Here is a 21036-nt window from a genome sequence, read left to right on the forward strand (position 1 = left end):
ACTTATCATATAATACATACAACCATTGTAGAGCAAACTGACATAAAATATAAGATGTGGCTGCTGGGTGAATTGTTGGAGTGATGGAAAGAATTTCATTTTCTCTCATTCAGGGAAAAATATTTAAGACAGCAAGTAATTATAATAACTCTTTCTGTTTCTTGTGTATTCTACATCACAGATGCCAGCATCACTTAAGTAGATTTATGTTTTGAGCTTAGCTCCATTGGAGTTCAAATTTGGCATCATTACCTTCAGAAAAATATTTTCTATCATATCATGGAGGGAGGGAGTATGGAAGAAGTCAATGTTTTCATATTTTTAGGAGTTGACTTGTCAGCAGATAGGTTTATGAAGGATGAGGTTAACTATAGAACTGATGAAGGAAAAAAGATGAGTGGTGCATTGAAGTATCTGTGGAGACAAAAAACATTATCCAAGGAGGCAAAGAAGGGAATGTACAAGAATATAGTGGTACCAAGACTCTTATATGGGTGTAAAGGATGGGTTGCAAATGCTGCAGCGAGCAGGAGGCTGGAGGCAGTGGAGATGTCCAGTCTAAGGCTAATGTGTGGAGTAAATATTATGCACAGAATTCACAGTGTGGAAATTAGGAGGAGGTGTGGAGTTACTAAAATTATTAGTCAAGAGGGCTGAAGAGGGGCTGTTGAGATGGTTTGGTCATTTAGAGAGAATGGAACAAAGTAGAAAGACTTGGAGAGCGTATAAATCTGTAGGGGAAGGAAGGAGGGATAGGGGTCGGCCCTGAAAAGGTTGAAGGGAGTGGAGTAAAGGAGGCTTTGTGGGCGAGGGGCTTGGACTTCCAGCAAGCGTGCATGAGTGTGTTAGATAGGAGTGGAGACTAATGGTTTTAGAGGCCTGACGAGCTGTTGGAGTGTAAGCACAGTAATAATTTGTGAAGGGATTCAGGGATATCGGTTAGCCGGACTTGAGTCCTAGAAATGGAAAATTCAATGCCTGCAGTTTAAAGGAGGGGTTTGGGATATTTTCAGTTTGGAGGGACATCTAAACTGTTGTATCTGGGTGCCTCTGCAGTGATTATGTATGAGTGATGGTGAAAGTTTGAATGATAAAAGTTTTTTCTTTCTTTTAGGGTTTTTCTTTCTTTTTGGGTCACCCTGCCTTGGTGGGAAATGGCCGTGTTAAAAAAAAAAAAATTATTTTTAAATTGTGACACAGCCAGCATTTTTAATTTCAGCAGTTACAACAGCAAAAGTTAATAAAATTAAAACAAAATTACCATTAAATACACTCTTATTCAGTTTGCAGATATAAGCTGGAAAAAGGGTACATTTTTCTTACCTCTGGCACAATGGGTATATCACGTTTTTCAACATCGGCTGGATTAAACTCATAGAGTTGGGCCAATTCATCCATTTTAAAATAGCGCTTAATCTGATGTTCATCCACTACTCGCAAGGCTGTTGACATTTTAGTTACTTGCCGAGAGTAGATTTTTTCTTCCATGGTTCCCTTAAATAAAAAAAATAAATCACAAATCTCCTCTAATGAGTGCTCTAATTTATTCAATTAAATACTCCTATATGAATAAACAGAGGAGGATTTAGTGATTACAACCTCAACCTTTAATAAAAATAATGTAGTTACTCGATTCAGTAATGGCTTTGTTTCTTGTTTTGCTTTGGAGAAAAAGTCACCAGAAAGTTAATAAATAATAAATTAAAAGGTTATGGCAGAAATAAAGTGGGAAAATTTCATACCTAGACAAAGAGCAGGAAACAAAAATGACAAAGAGCCCATGATTCAACCAAAGATGCAGAGAGGCCAAAAAAGAGAAGCAAAAAAGCATAGAAAGCAAAGGACATATGAGAGCAGAAAAGTGAGCAGACTAGCCAAAAATGAACATGCAAGGGTGAGGAGAGAGGATGAGTGACAATACGAGGATGATATAGCAACCAAGGATAAGTCTGAACCAAAACTACCTCACAACCACATCAGAGAAAAACAATGGTGAAAGACCAGGTAATTCAAATGAAGAAGGGAGAGCTCATGGAAAATGACAAAAAAGTCTGCAAGAAAGTGCTGAATAAAATGATTTAAAGGTCTTCTTAATGGAAACATGGGTAATGCGTGAAAGCCCACAGAGTACATCAGCAGGTACCATGCACACAACAGTAGACATAAAGGTGGTGGGACCCGACATGGAGTCATCAATGATTCTGCAAGAGGTAGCAGAAGTACTGTCTGAACCACTAGCTCTGATCTACAAGTCAATGACCATGGAGCAGTTGCCAGAGATTTGGAAGACAGTGAACATAGTAAAAATATTTAAAAAAGGAGATAGGCAGGAGACACTAAGCTACAGACCAGTTTTGCTAACAAGTATACGATGCACGGTAATGGAGAAGATAGTCAGTAGTAGTAGAGGACTTAGAAAGAAGTTTCATAAACAATCTTAACAATCTTTTGGAATCCTATGACAAAGTACGGAAAGTGAAACAGGTTGGGTTGATTACATTTTCTTGGACCACAAAGTATTTGATACTGTACCTCATAAGACGGGCAAAACTTGAGAGACAGGAAGGAATAACCGGGAACGTACTCCTGTGGATAAAGGAGTGATTGTCCAGGAAAAGATATCAGAATGGGGGATAAGTAAAAAGCAGTGTACCACAGGGATTGGCATTAGGACTAGTGCTGTTTATGTGAATATATCAGAAGAAACTGAGTCAGATGTTCGCTGATGATGTAAACCCAATGAGAATATGAACAGATGAGGATGGAGAAACGCTGCAACAGAATCTGGACAAACTGCAGGATTAGCCAGATTCAACCCAGGTAAATGCAAAGTTATGAAGAATAGACTCAGGTGGAGAAGCTACAGACCTCATTCAAAGAGAAGGATCTGGAAGTATACACAGTGCTTACCATAATGCCAGAGGCTAGGAGGGAGTGCATCTGGTAAGCAGCAAGTAAAGAGGCGGGGCCAGGGGATGAGACTCAACCCCTGCACACTTATAGATGAGTACATCAACTGAATAACCTCTGCAGCCAATGCCTGTTTGGCAAATCAGAGTGGCCTTGAGGAATTTAAACAAAGAATCATTCTGTGTGGTTTACACATTTCAGGACCATCTTGGACTACACAGCACAGTATGGAACTCCACACCTAAGGAAGAGTTTAAAAACTGGAGACAGTGCAGAAGCATTCAACAAGCCTAGTTCTAGAGCTAAGGGTATGAGCTTTGAAGAAAGGCCAAAGGAATTAAATCTTATGACTCTGGAGGAAAGAAGGACCAGGGGGACACATAACATACAAAATACTCAGAGGAATTGATAGGGTAAACAGGGACAAGCAGTTTGAAAGGTAAGAAGTAGATACTCAGGGAGCACATCTGGAAGTTAAAAACAGACGAGTCACAGGGATGCCAAGAAGTATTTCTTCACTCTCAGGGTGGTCGAGAAGTGGAATGACCACGATGTAGTAGTAGTGAAGGAAGACTCCATACATAGTTTTAAGAATAGGAACGAAAGGGCCCCACAAGGCTAGGAGTGTGTGAATTTTGCAAGTGGCAAGTTGAGAGGCAGGGCAAAGAGCCGAGACTCGACCCCTGTAACCACAAAGGAGTACAATCTAGACTTGGTGGCCTAATACAGCACATAACCATCAAGAGATAGATGTACAACATATGCAGTGAACCTGCACCTTAAAAGTGGGGTGGGGATATTGTAGTTCAGAAGTCCATCTTTGGATCATGACACGAGGCCTTCTGGAAAGACACCTACAGAATGAAAGATGGTGAATATATTTAATTCTTTAGGTATCCCTACATTACCAGGAAGCAAATGGTGAAAAAAAAAATTACAAAGTTATTAACTTACCTAGGTACACTTATTTGCAGGGCTATGGAACTGGCACATAAAACCTTCAACCCTGACTCCCTTATTTGTGGCACCTCAAACTCCTTAACCCTTCGACTGTGGCAACCCCTAATCCTGCGGTGTCTCCTGGTGACATTTATGCATCGGCGATTTTGCCCACTTTGAGCCCCATTTTCAGTCAATTCCATTGTTCCAGTCCACCAAACTCATAGCTATTTCTTTAGAACTCCATTTGTTCTATTGACTGAGTACAAGAAACCGCCCATTTACCGACTTCAACTATCCAATAAAGTGGTCAGAAATTGGCAATTTGGCCAATTTCATGCAAATTAAAAAATATGTCAATTTCAAATAGGGTCCAGAATGAACAATGCAGACATTCTTGGCACTAAAATAACATTTATCAGTCACATCTCCTGGCCCGTTATAATCCTCTTGCTTTATGTTTTGAATTTTTATTCACACAAAAAATAGAAGATTTACTGTTATGCAGACTACTGCAATATTGTAATAATTGTATAAATAACATCAACCCATTCGTGACTGCAAATAAGAATGGCTAGTTGGACATTTATTGGACAACGACATCATTTGTTTACTCTTCAACATCGGCAAAAATCAAACATTTCTGCCACTTTGAGCTCCATTTCAAGATCCTTTTCATAGTAAAACCAATCAAAATCACTTCTATTTCTATGTATTTTCCATTCTATCAAATGAGACCAAGAAAACAAGAATTTTATTTTATTTTATTATCACACTGGCCGATTCCCACCAAGGCAGGGTGGCCCGAAAAAGAAAAACTTTCACCATCATTCACTCCATCACTGTCTTGCCAGAAGGGTGCTTTACACTACAGTTTTTAAACTGCAACATTAACACCCCTCCTTCAGAGTGCAGGCACTGTACTTCCCATCTCCAGGACTCAAGTCCGGCCTGCCGGTTTCCCTGAACCCCTTCATAAATGTTACTTTGCTCACACTCCAACAGCACGTCAAGTATTAAAAACCATTTGTCTCCATTCACTCCTATCAAACACGCTCACGCATGCCTGCTGGAAGTCCAAGCCCCTCGCACACAAAACCTCCTTTACCCCCTCCCTCCAACCTTTCCTAGGCCGACCCCTACCCCGCCTTCCTTCCACTACAGACTGATACACTCTTGAAGTTATTCTGTTTCGCTCCATTCTCTCCACATGTCTGAACCACCTCAACAACCCTTCCTCAGCCCTCTGGACAACAGTTTTGGTAATCCCGCACCTCCTCCTAACTTCCAAACTACGAATTCTCTGCATTATATTCACACCACACATTGCTCTCAGACATGACATCTCCACTGCCTCCAGCCTTCTCCTCGCTGCAACATTCATCACCCATGCTTCACACCCATATAAGAGCGTTGGTAAAACTATACTCTCATACATTCCCCTCTTTGCCTCCAAGGACAAAGTTCTTTGTCTCCACAGACTCCTAAGTGCACCACTCACCCTTTTCCTCTCATCAATTCTATGATTCACCTCATCTTTCATAGACCCATCCGCTGACACATCCACTCCCAAATATCTGAATACATTCACCTCCTCCATACTCTCTCCCTCCAATCTGATATCCGATCTTTCATCACCTAATCTTTTTGTTATCCTCATAACCTTACTCTTTCCTGTATTCACTTTCAATTTTCTTCTTTTGCACACCCTACCAAATTCATCCACCAATCTCTGCAACTTCTCTTCAGAATCTCCCAAGAGCACAGTGTCATCAGCAAAGAGCAACTGTGACAACTCCCACTTTATGTGTGATTCTTTATCTTTTAACTCCACGCCTCTTGCCAAGACCCTCGCATTTACTTCTCTTACAACCCCATCTATAAATATATTAAACAACCACGGTGACATCACACATCCTTGTCTAAGGCCTACTTTTACTGGGAAATAATTTCCCTCTTTCCTACATACTCTAACTTGAGCCTCACTATCCTCGTAAAAACTCTTCACTGCTTTCAGTAACCTACCTCCTACACCATACACTTGCAACATATGCCACATTGCCCCCCTATCCACCCTGTCATACGCCTTTTCCAAATCCATAAATGCCACAAAGACCTCTTTAGCCTTATCTAAATACTGTTCACTTATATGTTTCACTGTAAACAACTGGTCCACACACCCCCTACCTTTCCTAAAGCCTCCTTGTTCATCTGCTATCCTATTCTCCGTCTTACTCTTAATTCTTTCAATAATAACTCTACCATACACTTTGCCAGGTATACTCAGCAGACTTATCCCCCTATAATTTTTGCACTCTCTTTTATCCCCTTTGCCTTTATACAAAGGAACTATGCATGCTCTCTGCCAATCCCTAGGTACCTTACCCTCTTCCATACATTTATTAAATAATTGCACCAACCACTCCAAAACTATATCCCCACCTGCTTTTAACATTTCTATCTTTATCCCATCAATCCCGGCTGCCTTACCCCCTTTCATTTTACCTACTGCCTCACGAACTTCCCCCACACTCATAACTGGCTCTTCCTCACTCCTACAAGATGTTGTTCCTCCTTGCCCTATACACGAAATCACAGCTTCCCTATCTTCATCAACCTTTAACAATTCCTCAAAATATTCCCTCCATCTTCCCAATACCTCTAACTCTCCATTTAATAACTGTCCTCTCCTATTTTTAACTGACATTAACTGACAAATCCATTTGTTCTCTAGGCTTTCTTAACTTGTTAATCTCACTCCAAAACTTTTTCTTATTTTCAACAAAATTTGTTGATAACATCTCACCCACTCTCTCATTTGCTCTCTTTTTACATTGCTTCACCACTCTCTTAACCTCTCTCTTTTTCTCCATATACTCTTTCCTCCTTGCATCACTTCTACAACCATAAATACTATACGAAAATACACCTCAGAGTCGGCATTTTAATCCAAAAACACAGTTGGAGTTTTTTTCTTTCATTATGCAGTGCATGATGCAGGATATTTTTTATACTGCACACACTGACTATACAGACCCATTCTCTCACATGTGGGCCTACCAGCTTTCTCCTGCTTGATTTGAAGCCGCTAAATTTTTTGAGTATATATAAGTCAAACACATTGGCGCGTAAGACATATATATATACGACCAAAACAGTCAAAGGGTTAAGTTGCATTTTACAGACTCCGACTCCAGTAACCCAAGAATTGCTTCCAACTCTTGACTCCACAGCCCTGCTTTCTTTCAACACACCGGCCCTGCCTATTTACTATTAATAGTTATAAGGAACACATTATTATGAAGATAAACATTTGAAAGTGTTACCTGTGCAACAAAACGGTAGACATAACATGGCTTTTTCTGTCCAAAGCGATATACCCTGAAGATGGACTGAGTGTCATGGGATGGATTCCAGGAAGAATCAAAGATAATTACTCTGTTAGCAGCAACCAGATTGATACCTAGACCCCCAGCACGAGTTGAGATAAGGAAGAGTCGACATCTGAAATGAGCAATACCAAGTTAATGAAAAAAATAATCATTTGTGATTTACAGTAATCAGACTCGTAATGTGAGGGTTATGTTCTCGAGAATTTGCATGTAACATGTAATTAAGTTGCATGAAGTAAAGAACAAACGGGAATAAAAGGATTACTTTCTAAGTATCCCAGCTATGCCTTCCCTCGCCACATTTTTTTTTTTTTTTTTTTTTTAGTAGTGTACAAGTTAGCTGTCTTCTGCTAGCAGTGAGTTGAAGAATGTAAGTTAATTTGGATATATACTTTCCAACCATACCACTATTTTCTGTTGTATCTCTGGTGAAGAGCTTATTTTTCTCTACCATGTAAATGACCCTTAGTACTTTTTTTTTATTAACATATCAGCCATTTCCCACTGAAGCAGGGTAACCCGAAGAAGAAACACTTTCACCATCCTCACTGTCTTGCCAGAAGCGTGCCTACACTACAGTTAAAAAACTGCAACACATCAACACCCCACATCCTGAGTGAAGGCAGTGTACTTCCCACCTCCAGGACTCAGTCTAGCTAATCAGTTTCTGTGAATCCCTTCATAAATGTTACATTTCTCACACCCCAACAGCACATTGTCATAAAAACCATTTATCTCCACTTCTTCCCATGTAACACTCTTGCATGTGCTAGCTGGAAGTCCAAGCTCCTAGCACACAAAAACCTCCTTTACCCCCTCTCCATCCTTTCTTAGGACATCCCCTACAGATATATATATGGCCTCCAAGTCATTCTATTTTGTTCCATCTCTCTAAATGTCCAAATCACCTCAGCAACCCCTACTCTGCCCTATGGATAATACTTTTAGAAACCCTGCACCTCCTACTAATCTCCAAGCTACAGATTCTCTACATTATATTCACACTGCACATTGCCCTTAGACATGACATCTCCACTGCCTCCAGTCTTCTTGTTCCAACATTCACAACCCATGCTTCACAGCCACAAAAAGAGCACTGGTACCACTATTCTCATATATTCCACTCTTTGGTTACATGGATAAAGATCTTTGTCTCCACAGACTCTTCAGTGCTCCACTCACCTTTTTCCCATCATCAATTCCATAATTCAACTTGTCTTCCATAGACCCATTTGCCTACAAATCCACTCCCAAATATTTGAATACATCCACTTCCTCCAAAATCCCCCCTTCCAATCTAGTATCCAATGTTTCATTACCTAAATTTTTTGTTTATCCTCATCACCTTGCTCTTTCCTATGTTCACTTTTAATTTCCTTCTTTTACATACCCTTTCAAACATGTTCACCAACCTCTGCAACTTCTCTTCAGAATCTCCCAAGAGAACAGTGTCATCAGCATGAGGCCTAGTTCAGGCGTTCTACATAGTTTGTTACCCTCATCAACTCAGAGACCAGTCTTGATGCCCTTCTTTGCACTCTCTCATATTTCACTTAGTGTTTTACTAAGCGAGTGTTCTTCAATGATTCTGCATATTTAAGAATATATACATACATGAGGTGTAAGTACTTTAGACTGAAAACCATTCTGTTTACTACCTCAGCCTGTGCTGATGTTATTCTTGTTATTTATACCTCATGAGACAGGTTTGGGCAATAGTTCTTTCCAGGTGTAGTGTGAGCATTATACAGGGAATTGAAAGTGAAGAAATTTTTTGGCGAGATTGGCATGCAAGGTGTGCTTCAGAGAGAGGTGAAGGGGGGTTAGCGATAGGGTTCGCTCACTTAGAAAGGACAGCGCAAGATCAGTTGACCAAAAGGATGAATATGGGATAGATGGAAGGTGGCACATGGTACAAGGGTTGGAAGGTTTTAAGTGGTAGGGGCCTGAGTGTGTTAGCTTGGAAGCTGAGACTAGTAGTATTTAGATTTAATGTACTGTTGGTGAGAAGCAGGATGACATCTATTAACCCTTTCACTGTCGGTCCCATAATATTACGGCTTTAAAGCCAGTGTCGGTCCACTAATACTACGCCAAAATTCTAGCAGTTTCCAATCTTGTGGGAGATACCTGGTAGGCCTACCTATGAGAGAATGAGTCTGAGTGGTCAGTATGCGCAGTATGAAAAATACCCTGCAGCACGTAGTGCAAGAGAAAAAAAAGTTGTCACTGTTTTTGGTCTAAAACAGCGACTTTGCTGTGTATTTTTGTATGGTATTTATGGTTGTATTCTCGTTTTCTTGGTCTCATTTGATAAAATGCGATATTACAGAAATACAGATGATTTTGAATAGTTTACATATTAATAGTATGTACCTTGAAAGTGAGCTCAAAGTAGAGGAAATGTTCAATTTTTGACGATGTTCAAGAGTAAACAAATCACATCACGTGTCCAATACAGAATTGCGCTGATATTATTTATACCATTTTTGCAATAATGCAATAGTCTGCATAACAGTAAATCTTCTATTTTTTGTTTGTGAATAAAAATTCCAAATGGAAAGCAAGTGTAAAATAAGAGGGACCTGGAGACGTGACTAATGAACAGAGAAAACATTATTTTAGTGCTAGGAATGTTTGCACTGTTTATTCTAGACCCTATTTTGAAATTGGCCTTTCTTGACTTTTCTATGAAATTGGCCAAATTACCAATTTCTGATTGCTTTATTGGGTAGTTAAATAGGTAAATGGGTGGTTTCTTTATTCAATCGACAGAACAAAAGGAGTGCTAGCGAAACAGCTACGAATATAGTCGACTGGACCAATAGAATTTGCCCAAAATAGGGCTCAAATTGGGCGAAATTGCCAATGCATAAATATCGCCAAGACCGCTAACTTTGTTAGAGCATAATTCTGCAAGTTTTCCATCAAATTTCGTACTTCTGGTTTCATTACCATTGGGAAAAGATTCTCTATCTTTTCATAACATTTTTTTTTTGTAAATTCTTTGACAGTGAGAGCAAGTTTGCGAGCAGGGGGTCTCAACAGTAAAAGGGTTAAGGAATTCTGATGAATCAGTTAACAGGGCTCAGCAGTCTGGGTTTACATAGGGATGCTGCAGTCTGGTGGGTAATTTAAATTGTCAGTGCACATCTGGAAAGACAGTTAAGAAATGAAAGATGGTTAATGTATTTCCTTCTTTAAGGTCACTGTACCTTAATTGGAAATGGTTGATAGTATTAACAGTGATAGTGTGAATGATGATGCAAGTGTTTCTTTTTTGGGTCACCCTGCCTCGGTAGGAAACTGACAGCATCTTAAAAATAAAAAAAATAACTTTACTTGCATGTGTTTCTAAGTCATCAAACATCAAGAAGAGCAAAGCTATTGTATCTTACCTTTCATTTGAGGGATTATTAAAGGTCTTGCACATATTCTTTCGTGTATCTGCAGTAGATGAGCCATCAAGACGTAGGTAATCCCGCTCTTTCTTCCACTGTTTGAAGGGTAGAGGTAGAGGCTCATCAGGTGCTGGCATTTCCACGATCCCTTCATCTATCCACTGAAGGAAATCTTCAATCATATCCAAGGCCAATAGAGACTGACTGAAAATCAGCCTGACAGACAGAAAAAAATAATAAATGAAATAACTCACTTTAATATTTAATGACTATACTGTTTATGAAAATGGTACATGGCATGAATAATAAACTTGAGTGGAGACTAAGCATAACTATCTACCAGACAATGCCTGGCAAAGCAAATTCCTTTAATTATCACTTCATGAGGCAGCAAAACATAAGAATAACATTCAACAAATAAGTGAAAAAGAATATAAAGGCAGTGGCCACTGCAAATGCAATGTGGAGGATGAGATAGAACCAAGTCAAATGTATTTCTTTTTGGAGATGTAAAGCTAACAAGAATAAAAGCAGAGAGAAACAAGGAAAAGCAGCAAATGGATCTAAATAAACTGCAGGATTGGTCACATAGGTGTTGCTTGAATGTAACACCAGCAAATGAAAGGTTATGAAGATTGGGAAGGGGGCCAGAAAATTGGACATGTAGTACAGAGTTGGAATACAGAGGTTGCAGATCTTACTCAGAAAGACCTAAAGGTGAGCATAGTGCTGAAGATATTGCCAGAGGTTCACATCAACTGAATAACCTCTGTAGCCAATGTAGGAAATCTCAACAAAGTGTCATTCTGTCCCACATTTGGGCATGCAGCACTGGTATGAAACCCACGTGATAAGGTGTAGAAGTATGCAACAAGACTATTCTGTAACTAAGATGTACGAGCTAAGAGGAGAGGCTAATAGAATTTAATCTAATGAAACTAGAGCATAAAAGAAATAGGGAAGAGATAACAACATATAATATTCTCAGGTGAATTCATAGGGTAGGCAGAAACAAGATCATCTGTGTTTAACTATAAGTTTAAGAGACACACGAGTCAGAGATGTCAGAAAATATTTCTTCAGTCTGAGGGTGGTCATGAAGTGGAATGACCGACAAAGAGGTGGCAGACGGTTCTACACAGTTTTAAAAATAGGTACGAGGCTAAGAAGGAATGAATCTGGTAAGCGGCAAGGTGAGATGAGGGACCAGGAGCTAATACTCAACCTCTACAACCACCAATAGGGAAGTACATAAAGGTGAGATTAAACATACTACTAAATGGTGCTCCAGTATGAAAACTAATGTTCCTCATTCTACGAGCAAGCAAGGTCAACGGTTACACAGTACTACATACTTTTAACTTTTTGCTTTCTTTCAATCAAAATCTAGGAGGAAATTATTTTAGTAATGAGCACTCATTTTTATACTAATTCAACATGGGAATGCACAAACTTTAACCCTTTGAGGGTTTTCGTCGTACTAGTACGTCTTACGCGTAGGGGTTTTTGACGTACTAGTACTCATAAATTCTAGCGGCCTCAAATCTAGTGGGAGAAAGCTGGTAGGCCTTCATATGAAAGAATGGGTCTATGTGGTCAGTGTGCACAGTCTAAAAAAAATCCTGCAGCACACAGTGCATAATGAGAAAAAAAAACTTTGACAATTTTTTTTGAATAAATCAGCGACTTTGCAGTGTATTTTCGTATGGTATTTATTGTTGTATTCTAGTTTTCTTGGTCTCATTTTATAGAATTGAAGACATATTACAGAAATTGAGATGATTTTGACTGGTTTTACAAAGAAAGGTGCCTTGAAATTGAGCTCAAAGTAGCAGAAATGTTCGATTTTTACCAAACTTCAAAAGTAAACAAATCGTGCCAAGCGTGCAATACACGTCAACTGGTGAGTCTAATATTCTTTCACAAGTGCACCAATAATATTTATACCATTTTTTACACTAATGCAGTAGTCTGCATAACAGTAAATCTTATATTTTTTGTGAAAATAAAAATTCAAAGTGGAAAGCAAAAGAATATAAGAGGGGCCTTGAGACGTGACTAATGACCAGAGGAAATGTCATTTTAGTGCCAGGAATGTCTTTCTTGTTTATTCTGGACCCTATTCGGAAATTGGCATCTTTTGAAATTTGTGTGAAATTGGCAAAATTGCTAAATTCTGACCACTGTACTGGATAGTTGAATTTCATAAATGAGTGGTTTCTTGCACCCATTCGATAGAAAAAATGGAGTTCTAGCGAAATATTCATGTTTTTTGTCGACTAGTACAGTGAAATTGGCCGAAAATGGGGCTCAAAGTGGGCAAAATCGCCGATGCGTAAACATCGCAGAGACCGCTAACTTTGCGAGAGCATAATTCCGTAAGTTTTCTATCAAATTTCAAACTTTTGGTGTCTTTATGATCGGGAAAAGATTCTCTATCTTTTCATAAAAGAAAATAATTTTTTTTTTTTTAAATTTGGCCGACCCTGAGAACGAGTTTCGGAGAGGGCCTGTCGACCCTCAAAGGGTTAATAGAAATGACAGAGTCTAATATGAATAAACAGTATGAAATGTTCATACATAATTTGTAATAAATTAAGAGAATATACAATGAGTTACATGGCATATTTTAAATTTTGTCAGAGCTGAATATCCAGGAGAAATACCTGTTGGTCAGTATTCAAATCTAGGATCCTTCCAGTATTCTGGGAAGAAGAGTAGAATACTACACAAACTTTGAATCAGAATTAATGTAGAACACACGAAGATTTGAAATAATACAACAGATCATAAAACTATAATTCATGCCAAAAATAAAAAATTAAGTATTACTTTTTACTATGATGCTTAACATTACCAAGCTGAAACATCACTGTCTTAATGAAAAAATATATCTTAAAAGAAAAACGATAACATAAAAATGCTCAAACGTATAGTGTTATCAGACAATGTGAAATCCCAATCTAAATAAACAAAAGGAGCGGAGAGCATTTTTGTAATGTTAATTAGAATCCATTTTCACTTTGAAGCACTGCACTCTACACACAGAAAGGAAAATGTCATTTATCATCATGTAACAAAAATATAGCAAGGAAATGATGAACTATACAAGAGACAGACAAAACTTACACTTTATCACCGATAGAAGAGCACTCTCTTAAGATATCCAGTAATAATATAAGTTTACCACTGTGCTCCACTTTGTCCAAATATTCATTCTCTTCATAATCTTTGCCAATGAAGTCTTCAAGCACCTTCTTCCACCAATCAACTCGTACTTTACCACTTTCAGTTAACCCAGGAATGGGACCTGCCGAGGGAACAAGACACTAAATTATCGAAAGAATTTTTTATTTGAAAAATCAAATAAAACAAAAATTAAGTGAAACCATACATGACTTCACTTTATAAAAGCGATCATGGGAGGCATTCCTAGTCCCCTATCCTAAAGTAATATACAGCGGAACCTCGGTGTTCAAATGAACCAGACTTCAAATGAACTGGAGTATGAACAACTTCCAGAAAAAAATTGATCCAGTCTTTGTACATTTTTCTGGAGTCTGAACATGCAAGAACAGGAACTGGAGAGGAATTTTCTTCATCGAATGATGAGGTGGTATGCAATGTCAAAATTTCCACTGATGAACTAAAAAAAAAAAAAAAAATTTAACTGGTCAAAAACACACAACATAGTGGAGAAAAGGCACCCAGACATTGCTCTGGTGAGCCACATGAATTCCTGCAGTGATGATGTGACTGAACACTTTTGGAAGATTATGAGGGGTAAGCAGACAGACCACACTGAATAGATTCCTTCTAAAACAGAAAAAAACAAATGTACATGCCAGTTCCGAGTCCCCAGAATCTTCTAGTTTTAGTGCAAAGAGACAGAAACGAGACCACATCACTTCAGAGGCAGAGTTACTGGTTGTTTTTATGGAAGAAGTCTTCCCCTCCATACAGTAGCCTCCTTCCTCTGCAACTTCCACCTGTGCCAGTCAACTCAAGTCAATAAAGGTAAAGCTCTATTTTCTCTGTTCATTTATTTTAGTAACAGGCATTATATTAATTACATACTGATTACAGTATACAGTGAGCTGCATTATGGGGTAACTTTTCATGGCCCAGAACCAATTAATTACACTTACACGTATTTCAATGGGAAACACGGTTCTGAACATCGAACTTCAAACACCAAGATTCCACTGAATCTGAAATGCAAATTATTATTATTATCATTGAGGTATATGTGGAGTCAAAAAACGTTATCTATGGAGGCAAAGAAGGGAATGTATGAAAGTATAGTAGTACCAACACTCTTATATGGGTGTGAAGCTTGGGTGGTAAATGCAGCAGCGAGGAGACGGTTGGAGGCAGTGGAGATGTCCTGTTTAAGGGCAATGTGTAGTGTAAATATTATGCAGAAAATTCGGAGTGTGGAAATTAGGAGAAGGTGTGGAGTTAATAAAAGTATTAGTCAGAGGGCAGAAGAGGGGTTGTTGAGGTGGTTTGGTCATTTAGAGAGAATGGATCAAAGTAGAATGACATGGAAAGCATATAAATCTATAGGGGAAGGAAGGCGGGGTAGGGGTCGTCCTCGAAAGGGTTGGAGAGAGGGGATAAAGGAGGTTTTGTGGGCAAGGGGCTTGGACTTCCAGCAAGCGTGCGTGAGCGTGTTAGATAGGAGTGAATGGAGACGAATGGTACTTGGGACCTGACGATCTGTTGGAGTGTGAACAGGGTAATATTTAGTGAAGGGATTCAGGGAAACCGGTTATTTTCATATAGTCGGACTTGAGTCCTGGAAATGGGAAGTACAATGCCTGCACTTTAAAGGAGGGGTTTGGGATATTGGCAGTTTGGAGGGATATGTTGTGTATCTTTATATGTGTATGCTTCTAGACTGTTGTATTCTGAGCACCTCTGCAAAAACAGTGATAATGTGCGAGTGTGGTGAAAGTGTTGAATGATGATGAAAGTATTTTCTTTTTGGGGATTTTCTTTCCTTTTTTGGGTCACCCTGCCTCGGTGGGAGACGGCCGACTTGTTGAAAAAAAAAAAAAAAAAAAAAAAAAAAAAAAATTATATATATATGTATATATATATATATATATATATATATATAATATTTAGTGAAGGGATTCAGGGACACCGGTTATTTTCATATAGTCGGACTTGAGTCCTGGAAATGGGAAGTACAATGCCTGCACTTTAAAGGAGGGGTTTGGGATATTGGCAGTTTGGAGGGATATGTTGTGTATCTTTATATGTGTATGCTTCTAGACTGTTGTATTCTGAGCACCTCTGCAAAAACAGTGATAATGTGCGAGTGTGGTGAAAGTGTTGAATGATGATGAAAGTATTTTCTTTTTGGGGATTTTCTTTCTTTTTTGGGTCACCCTGCCTCGGTGGGAGACGGCCGACTTGTTGAAAAAAAAAAAAAAAAATATATATATATATATATATATATATATATATATATATATATATATATATATATATATATATATATATATATATATATATATTTATTTATTTTTTTTTTATTATCACACTGGCCGATTCCCACCAAGGCAGGGTGGCCCGAAAAAGAAAAACTTTCACCATCATTCACTCCATCACTGTCTTGCCAGAAGGGTGCTTTACACTACAGTTTTTAAACTGCAACATTAACACCCCTCCTTCAGAGTGCAGGCACTGTACTTCCCATCTCCAGGACTCAAGTCCGGCCTGCCGGTTTCCCTGAACCCCTTCATAAATGTTACTTTGCTCACACTCCAACAGCACGTCAAGTATTAAAAACCATTTGTCTCCATTCACTCCTATCAAACACGCTCACGCATGCCTGCTGGAAGTCCAAGCCCCTCGCACACAAAACCTCCTTTACCCCCTCTCTCCAACCTTTCCTAGGCCGACCCCTACCCCGCCTTCCTTCCACTACAGACTGATACACTCTTGAAGTCACTCTGTTTCACTCCATTCTCTCTACATGTCCGAACCACCTCAACAACCCTTCCTCAGCCCTCTGGACAACAGTTTTGGTAATCCCGCAGCTCCTCCTAACTTCCAAACTACGAATTCTCTGCATTATATTCACACCACACATTGCCCTCAGACATGACATCTCCACTGCCTCCAGCCTTCTCCTCACTGCAACATTCATCACCCATGCTTCACACCCATATAAGAGTGTTGGTAAAACTATACTCTCATACATTCCCCTCTTTGCCTCCAAGGACAAAGTTCTTTGTCTCCACAGACTCCTAAGTGCACCACTCACTCTTTTCCCCTCATCAATTCTATGATTCACCTCATCTTTCATAGTCCCATCCGCTGACATGTCCACTCCCAAATATCTGAATACATTCACCTCCTCCATACTCTCTCCCTCCAGTCCGATATTCAATCTTTCATCACCTAATCTTTTTGTTATCCTCATAACCTTACTCTTTCCTTTATTCACCTTTAATTTTCTTCTTTTGCACACCCTACCAAATTCATCCACCAATCTCTGCAACTTCTCTTCAGAATCTCCCAAGAGCACAGTGTCATCAGCAAAGAGCAGCTGTGACAACTCCCACTTTGTGTGTGATTCTTTATCTTTTAACTCCACGCCTCTTGCCAAGACTCTCGCATTTACTTCTCTTACAACCCCATCTATAAATATATTAAACAACCACGGTGACATCACACATCCTTGTCTAAGGCCTACTTTTACTGGGAAAAAATTTCCCTCTTTCCTACATACTCTAACTTGAGCCTCACTATCCTCGTAAAAACTCTTCACTGCTTTCAGTAACCTACCTCCTACACCATACACTTGCAACATCTGCCACATTGCCCCCCTATCCACCCTGTCATACGCCTTTTCCAAATCCATAAATGCCACAAAGACCTCTTTAGCCTTATCTAAATACTGTTCACTTATATGTTTCACTGTAAACACCTGGTCCACACACCCCCTACCTTTCCTAAAGCCTCCTTGTTCATCTGCTATCCTATTCTCCGTCTTACTCTTAATTCTTTCAATAATAACTCTACCATACACTTTACCAGGTATACTCAGCAGACTTATCCCCCTATAATTTTTGCACTCTCTTTTATCCCCTTTGCCTTTATACAAAGGAACTATGCATGCTCTCTGCCAATCCCTAGGTACCTTACCCTCTTCCATACATTTATTAAATAATTGCACTAACCACTCCAAAACTATATCCCCACCTGCTTTTAACATTTTTATCTTTATCCCATCAATCCCGGCTGCCTTACCCCCTTTCATTTTACCTACTGCCTCACGAACTTCCCCCACACTCACAACTGGCTCTTCCTCACTCCTACAAGATGTTATTCCTCCTTGTCCTATACACGAAATCACAGCTTCCCTATCTTCAAAAACATTTAACAATTCCTCAAAATATTCCCTCCATCTTCCCAATACCTCTAACTCTCCATTTAATAACTCTCCTCTCCTATTTTTAACTGACAAATCCATTTGTTCTCTAGGCGTTCTTAACTTGTTAATCTCACTCCAAAACTTTTTCTTATTTTCAACAAAATTTGTTGATAACATCTCACCCACTCTCTCATTTGCTCTCTTTTTACATTGCTTCACCACTCTCTTAACCTCTCGCTTTTTCTCCATATACTCTTCCCTCCTTGCATCACTTCTACTTTGTAAAAACTTCTCATATGCTAACTTTTTCTCCCTTACTACTCTCTTTACATCATCATTCCACCAATCACTCCTCTTCCCTCCCGCACCCACTTTCCTGTAACCACAAACTTCTGCTGAACACTCTAACACTACATTTTTAAACCTACCCCATACCTCTTCGACCCCATTGCCTATGCTCTCATTAGCCCATCTATCCTCCAATAGCTGTTTATATCTTACCCTAACTGCCTCCTCTTTTAGTTTATAAACCTTCACCTCTCTCTTCCCTGATACTTCTATTCGCCTTGTATCCCATCTACCTTTTACTCTCAGTGTAGCTACAACTAGAAAGTGATCTGATATATCTGTGGCCCCTCTATAAACATGTACATCCTGAAGTCTACTCAACAGTCTTTTATCTACCAATACATAATCCAACAAACTACTGTCATTTCGCCCTACATCATATCTTGTATACTTATTTATCCTCTTTTTCTTAAAATATGTATTACCTATAACTAAACCCCTTTCTATACAAAGTTCAATCAAAGGGCTCCCATTATCATTTACACCTGGCACCCCAAACTTACCTACCACACCCTCTCTAAAAGTTTCTCCTACTTTAGCATTCAGGTCCCCTACCACAATTACTCTCTCACTTGGTTCAAAGGCTCCTATACATTCACTTAACATCTCCCAAAATCTCTCTCTCTCCTCTGCATTCCTCTCTTCTCCAGGTGCATACACGCTTATTATGACCCACTTCTCGCATCCAACCTTTACTTTAATCCTCATAATTCTTGAATTTACACATTCATATTCTATTTTCTCCTTCCATAACTGATCATTCAACATTACTGCTACCCCTTCCTTTGCTCTAACTCTCTCAGATACTCCAGATTTAATCCCATTTATTTCCCCCCACTGAAACTCCCCTACCCCCTTCAGCTTTGTTTCGCTTAGGGCCAGGACATCCAACTTCTTTTCATTCATAACATCAGCAATCATCTGTTTCTTGTCATCCGCACTACATCCATGCACATTTAAGCATCCCAGTTTTATAAAGTTTTTCTTCTTCTCTTTTTCAGTAAATGTCTACAGGAGAAGGGGTTACTAGCCCATTGCTCCCGGCATTTTAGTCGCCTCATACGACACGCATGGCTTACGGAGGAAAGATTCTTTTCCACTTCCCCATGGACAATAGAAGAAATAAAGAAGAACAAGAGCTATTTAGAAAAAGGAGAAAAACCTAGATGTATGTATATATATATATATGCATGTGCGTGTCTGTGAAGTGTGACCAAAGTGTAAGTAGGAGTAGCAAGATATCCCTGTTATCTAGCGTGTTTATGAGACAGAAAAAGAAAACAGCAATCCTACCATCATGCAAAACAGTTACAGGTTTCTGTTTCACAGTCATCTGGCAGGACGGTAGTACTTCCGTGGGTGGTTGCTGTCTACCAACCTACTACCTATATATATATACAGTGGACCCCCGGTTAACGAACTTTTTTCATTCCAGTAGTATGTTCAGGTGCCAGTACTGACCGAATTTTTTCCCATAAGGAATATTGTGAAGTAGATTAGTCCATTTCAGACCCCCAAACATACACGTACAAACGCACTTACATAAATACACTTACATAATTGGTCGCATTTGGAGGTGATCGTTAAGCGGGGGTCCACTGTATATATATATATATATTTTTTTTTTCAACAAGTCGGCCGTTTCCCACCGAGGCAGGGTGACCCAAAAAAAAAGAAAGAAAATCCCCAAAAAGAAAATACTTTCATCATCATTCAACACTTTCACCACACTCGCATATTATCACTGTTTTTGCAGAGGTGCTCAGAATACAACAGTTTAGAAGTATACACATATAAAGATACGTGTACACAACATATCCCTCCAAACTGCCAATATCCCAAACCCCTCCTTTAAAGTGCAGGCATTGTACTTCCTATTTCCAGGACTCAAGTCCGACTATATAAAAATAGCCGGTTTCCCTGAATCCCTTCACCAAATATTACCCTGCTAACACTCCAACAGATCGTCAGGTCCCAAGTACCATTCGTCTCCATTCACTCCTATCTAACACGCTCACGCACGCTTGCTGGAAGTCCAAGTCCCTTGTCCACAAAACCTCCTTTACCCCCTCTCTCCAACCCTTTCGAGGACGACCCCTACCCCTCCTTCCTTCCCCTGTAGATTTATATGCTTTCCATGTCATTCTACTTTGATCCATTCTCTCTAAATGACCAAACCACCTCAACAACCCCTCTTCTGCCCTCTGACTAATGTTTTTATTAACTCCACACCTTCTCCTAATTTCCACACTCCGAATTTTCTGCATAATATTTACACCACACATTGCCCTTAGACAGGACATCTCCACTGCCTCCAACCGTCTCCTCGCTGCTGCATTTACCACCCAAGCTTCACATCCATATAAGAGTGTTGGTACTACTATACTTTCATACATTCCCTTCTTTGCCTCCATAGATAATGTTTTTTGACTCCACATATACCTCAATGCACCACTCACCTTTTTTCCCTCATCAATTCTATGATTAACCTCATCCTTCATAAATCCATCCGCCGACACGTCAACTCCCAACTATCTGAAAACATTCACTTCTTCCATACTCCTCCTCCCCAATTTGATATCCAATTTTTCTTTATCTAAATCATTTGATATCCTCATCACCTTACTCTTTTCTATGTTCACTTTCAACTTTC

At 39.3% G+C, this 21036-nt stretch overlaps 1 protein-coding gene across 2 annotated transcripts in view; it reads right to left on the reverse strand.

Annotated features, from left to right (window-relative positions):
- The window catches only part of LOC128690773 (transcriptional regulator ATRX homolog), a gene marked incomplete at its 5' end in the record, with an annotated part of 99914 nt that overhangs the window by 41302 nt on the left and 37576 nt on the right, over window positions 1-21036 (reverse strand). For both annotated transcript variants that reach the window (XM_070088395.1, XM_070088393.1), the window contains 4 exon segments: window positions 1324-1494; window positions 7176-7353; window positions 10640-10858; window positions 13772-13952. In XM_070088395.1, coding sequence (XP_069944496.1) covers window positions 1324-1494; window positions 7176-7353; window positions 10640-10858; window positions 13772-13952 — 749 coding nt within the window.

This window comes from Cherax quadricarinatus, chromosome 24, assembly GCF_038502225.1.
Source record: "Cherax quadricarinatus isolate ZL_2023a chromosome 24, ASM3850222v1, whole genome shotgun sequence".
In the NCBI taxonomy this organism is placed as follows: Eukaryota; Metazoa; Arthropoda; class Malacostraca; order Decapoda; family Parastacidae; genus Cherax; species Cherax quadricarinatus.